Below are 3,695 nucleotides of genomic sequence, written 5' to 3'. Positions count from 1 at the left end.
GAGCCTGCTTTGAAGCCAGACTCAGCAGCTTTGCGCCCGGCCCACTGGCCTTGCTGAAAATAAATACTCAGTGATGTACCCGCGAAGAGGCGAAGAGGCAATTCGCCTTCTCTTAAGTCATCGTCACGTAAGGCAAGGAAAGCATCCAGGGCCAAACCGTCACCAAGAAAATGAGTTAGCCCGAAGCTAATATCGCCTCCTAAACCATAGTCGGACTCTCCATTAAAAATCCTAGTTGCAAAATCAAACTCTAGCTCGCTACCCTCTGCCTATCTGGACCGTCTGCATCTTGCGCACGAGTCGCTGCACGACATCCGATCCTTCCTTGAGTCTGCGTGCAACTTCCACGGCGCCGAGAAGCGGCGCGCGCTGACCGTGCTTTCAATTTCGTCGCTGTCGTTGCTGCTGTCGCAGGTGAACCGTCTCACCGGCGAAAGGGACGCCAACGTGACGCGGCGGCTGGAGGCGGTGCTGGAGCGCGCGCGGGTGGACCCGCTGGCGCGGCACCCGCACGAGCAGCTGATCGCGGAGCCCGTGGCGGTGTCGTCGCACGAGCTGAACGCGCGGCGCGGCGCGCGGAGACGCAGCCGGCGCGAGGCGGAGTGGCGGCTGATGGAGTTTGTGTCGCGACAGCTGCACATCCCCACGGACGTGCTGCGCGAGCTGCCGCGCACGGCGCGCGCACAGCGCGAGCTGGAAGCGTTCACGCAGCGGTTGCAAAGATTCAACGTGGCCAGGCCGCCGCCGAGGACGGCGGGAGGGCGGGCCGGCACGGGCTCGGTGCCGCAGAGCCCGGTGGATAGAAGGTACACCGAGCCCAGGCCGCCCGAGACAGACCCGGCAGGGTACGTCAGACGGGCGTACGGGTTTGACGACGGCAGGTTGCCAGAAATGGGAGATCTGAATTTGCCGGCGGCTGTGCCGAGCCATGTGCAAGGGCCGGGGCTCGCGCATGCTGTGCACGCGCGGCTGTCGGCCATGCAACCGGTAGTTGGCTTGCCGCCGGGAATGGGCATGCAGCCGGTGATGTCGGGCTTGCAGCCGGGGTATCCGCAGTATCAACAGCAGCAGCCTGCGGCGTATATGGGGGTCTATGGGGGGGTTCCAACGGCGGGGTATCAAACAGCACCGGCGGCGTATCAGGGAGCGCCGATGGGAGGGTATCCAGGTGCGGCGCCCGCGCCGCCGATCCAGGCTGCGTACATGCACCCGCAGCAGCATGGGACGGCAACAGCAAGCATGGATACGAGGGGTAGCTACGTGACTCAGCCCCGGTATTAGGAGCAGTGTGAAGCTCGAAGTTGGATTGTAAAGATGGGTGTTGATTTCCGAGCATCACCTGCGTGCGTTGTAGTGCACACTGAAGTTTTTCATGTAGGAAGGGGATAGAGCAATGGTGGTTTCGAGAAGGTTTGCGGGAGGACGGCAGGGGGGCGGGCAGGGGGGCGGGCAGGGCGGTGGGCAGCAAGAAAGGAGATGGGCTGTAGAGGGACGCGAGCGTGACAGCGGTCACGCTCCGGTGCGTCGCGATTTCGGGGACCGAACGTGGCACTAGCGCGAGGGCGTTTGCTCGCTCACACCCACAGCGAGCGTGTCATTATGGCTCGGCGGGGACGCGAAGAAGGATGGTAAATTAGGCCCCCGAGAATGAACTAAGATGACGACGTCGTGCTGCCGCTTTGTCGACCGCTAGCGTGTGGCCGAGAGTGCTGTGCACAATGCTTCCTGTGCATGTGCACGATCGCGATCAAAGGTCATTGTTTAGATCGCCCAGCTCTCACTGACCTGAGTGAGGCTAGTGTCTTGGATGACAAGACTGGTCACTTAGAGCACCCCTATCGGTGCTGTGTATCATGGTATATGTACATATTTGGCATATAGAGATACATATCGCCTCTTTCATCCCTATCGGACTGGTTATCTCCAAAAATTTGGCCTTTTTGGCTATATCTATCTCTATATTGAAAGCCGGATGGCGACAAATTTACTCATTTGACCATATAGAGACGCGAATTACATGGCGCCACTTGGCCAAAAGACCATAGAACAGTGTCAATACAGTGCCTCTCGTACTCGATGCCCCGCACCCCTCGTACACTATGCCCTATCAGGGCACTTCAATTTCAAATTTACTCCTAAACCGATAGTGTTGCGCACAGAAATGCTACAGTATATGCAAACGCAAAAGTTTACACATTTAGCCACCAAATTTAGCCAAACCGATAGGGGTGCTCTCATATGAGGTCACTTTTCAACTTATTTTTTCTCGACTTGTTCATTCTCAACAAGAAGGAGAAAGATACTTTCGTCGCCGCAGTTGACTTCTGCGTTGCGGAAGGGTGAAGTTCCATCCTTTCGGGAGATGTGCACGTGTATTCCAGGCATTTTTACAATGCCGAGAAAAAGAAACCTTTTCGACTAACCTTAAAACGTTATTTGTTGATACCTTCGAAACCAAAGCGCCTGTTTAAAATGTCAACCGACAATGGAAACTTCATTAGATTCTTAGTCTTTCTGTGCATTCACAACTGCTACTCCAATGTTTTGCAAGATGTTATTGCCGAGGGCATATATTTTTGCAAAAAAAAGCTGGCCTCGCTTCTAGCTAGACACTAGGCGGACTGGAGGGCAGACGGAATAACGAACGACATCAAACGCACAAGCTGCGCTTCTCTGTCTACTCCACTCGCTTTATCCGCTCGCGCCAATATCCCCTATGGAGAGTTTCGGTCTCCCGGCATTAGCGCGACGCCACTACCCCGCTTCAGCGACAGAGAGCGCCCCGCGATCAAGCGGTGCGCGCGCATCCTGAGTGGCCCTCATGGCCTTTCCGGGGCGGTGGACGATGAGCGGGTTCTGGCCGCGCCCCGCCCAGGACGCGCTCTGCCGCCAACTGGCGCCACCCCGATCAACATGGTGTTAAGATTAACAAGCGCTGGCGGCCGGTCACGCCCGTGCGTGGCCGCGTGTAAGCGTGTCCTCGCCCCAACAACAAAGGCGCTCAAAATCTCCGCCCCATCTCGCGCTTTCTTCCACGCCCCGCCCGTCCCCCTGCCGCCCGCCATGCCCACGACGTGCCTCGCGGCCCTTCGCCGGCTCGCCGGCTCGCCGGCTCGCGCGCCTCACAGAGCTCGGCGGCCTGGGCGCCGTCACCCTGCTCTTTCTGCGGCTGCGCGTGTAGCCGCGGCGTCGGCGGGTTACGGGGCGCGAGAGCACGGCGTCACGGCGTCGCGCGACCGCCGGCGCGGCGCGAGTTTGTCGCGCTGGAATTGCGGGCAGCGCCGCTCCCGGCGTGCGGTCGGTGACAAGCCGGGCGGGCTTCGCCGGAGAAAGCTGGGGCGCGCGTGCGTGCGTCTTACATGGGCGGGCGGCAGTGGGTGCGAACGGGAGTGGATTGGCGTGGGCGGCGTGTTGTTCGTGTCCAATAGTGCACAGCGTAGGGCAATATCCTTTTACGACGACTTCGGTCCTCGCGCGCGGGTGGGAAACGCGGTTGCAGCGTTCGGCTCGGCGCGGGCGGTGCCTCCACGGGGGCGTGCTCACGCGTGGTGGGGCGGGCGGGCGGCGGGCTCGACGGGCGGGGCGGCGGCGACGACCCTGAGGGCGAGGGAGCAGGTGTCGCACTCGAGGACGGCGACGGCGGCGGCGAAGTCTGCGGCGGCGGCGGCGAAAGCGCCGCCGCAGCGGCACGGCCA

At 60.4% G+C, this 3,695-nt stretch overlaps 1 protein-coding gene; it reads left to right on the top strand.

Moving 5' to 3' along the window:
• Positions 1-612: 612 nt before the first annotated feature.
• On the top strand, positions 613-1,355 carry CHC_T00000694001 (hypothetical protein). XM_005710574.1 is given in 2 exon segments: positions 613-1,281; positions 1,282-1,355. The coding sequence occupies 1 exon segment, from the start codon at positions 613-615 to the stop codon at positions 1,279-1,281; it is 669 nt and encodes a 222-aa protein (XP_005710631.1). The 3' UTR covers positions 1,282-1,355.
• The last annotated feature ends 2,340 nt before the right edge of the window (positions 1,356-3,695 follow it).

The sequence above is a fragment of the Chondrus crispus genome, genomic scaffold (assembly GCF_000350225.1).
Source record: "Chondrus crispus Stackhouse genomic scaffold, scaffold_578, whole genome shotgun sequence".
NCBI lineage: Eukaryota > Rhodophyta > Florideophyceae > Gigartinales > Gigartinaceae > Chondrus > Chondrus crispus.
This window is presented reverse-complemented; position numbering and strand designations above follow the sequence as displayed.

What these genes read in the sequence shown, in the direction of transcription:
- CHC_T00000694001 (XM_005710574.1), top strand. Translation starts at nt 613, where the DNA reads ATGGAGTTTGTGTCGCGACAGCTGCACATCCCCACGGACGTGCTGCGC.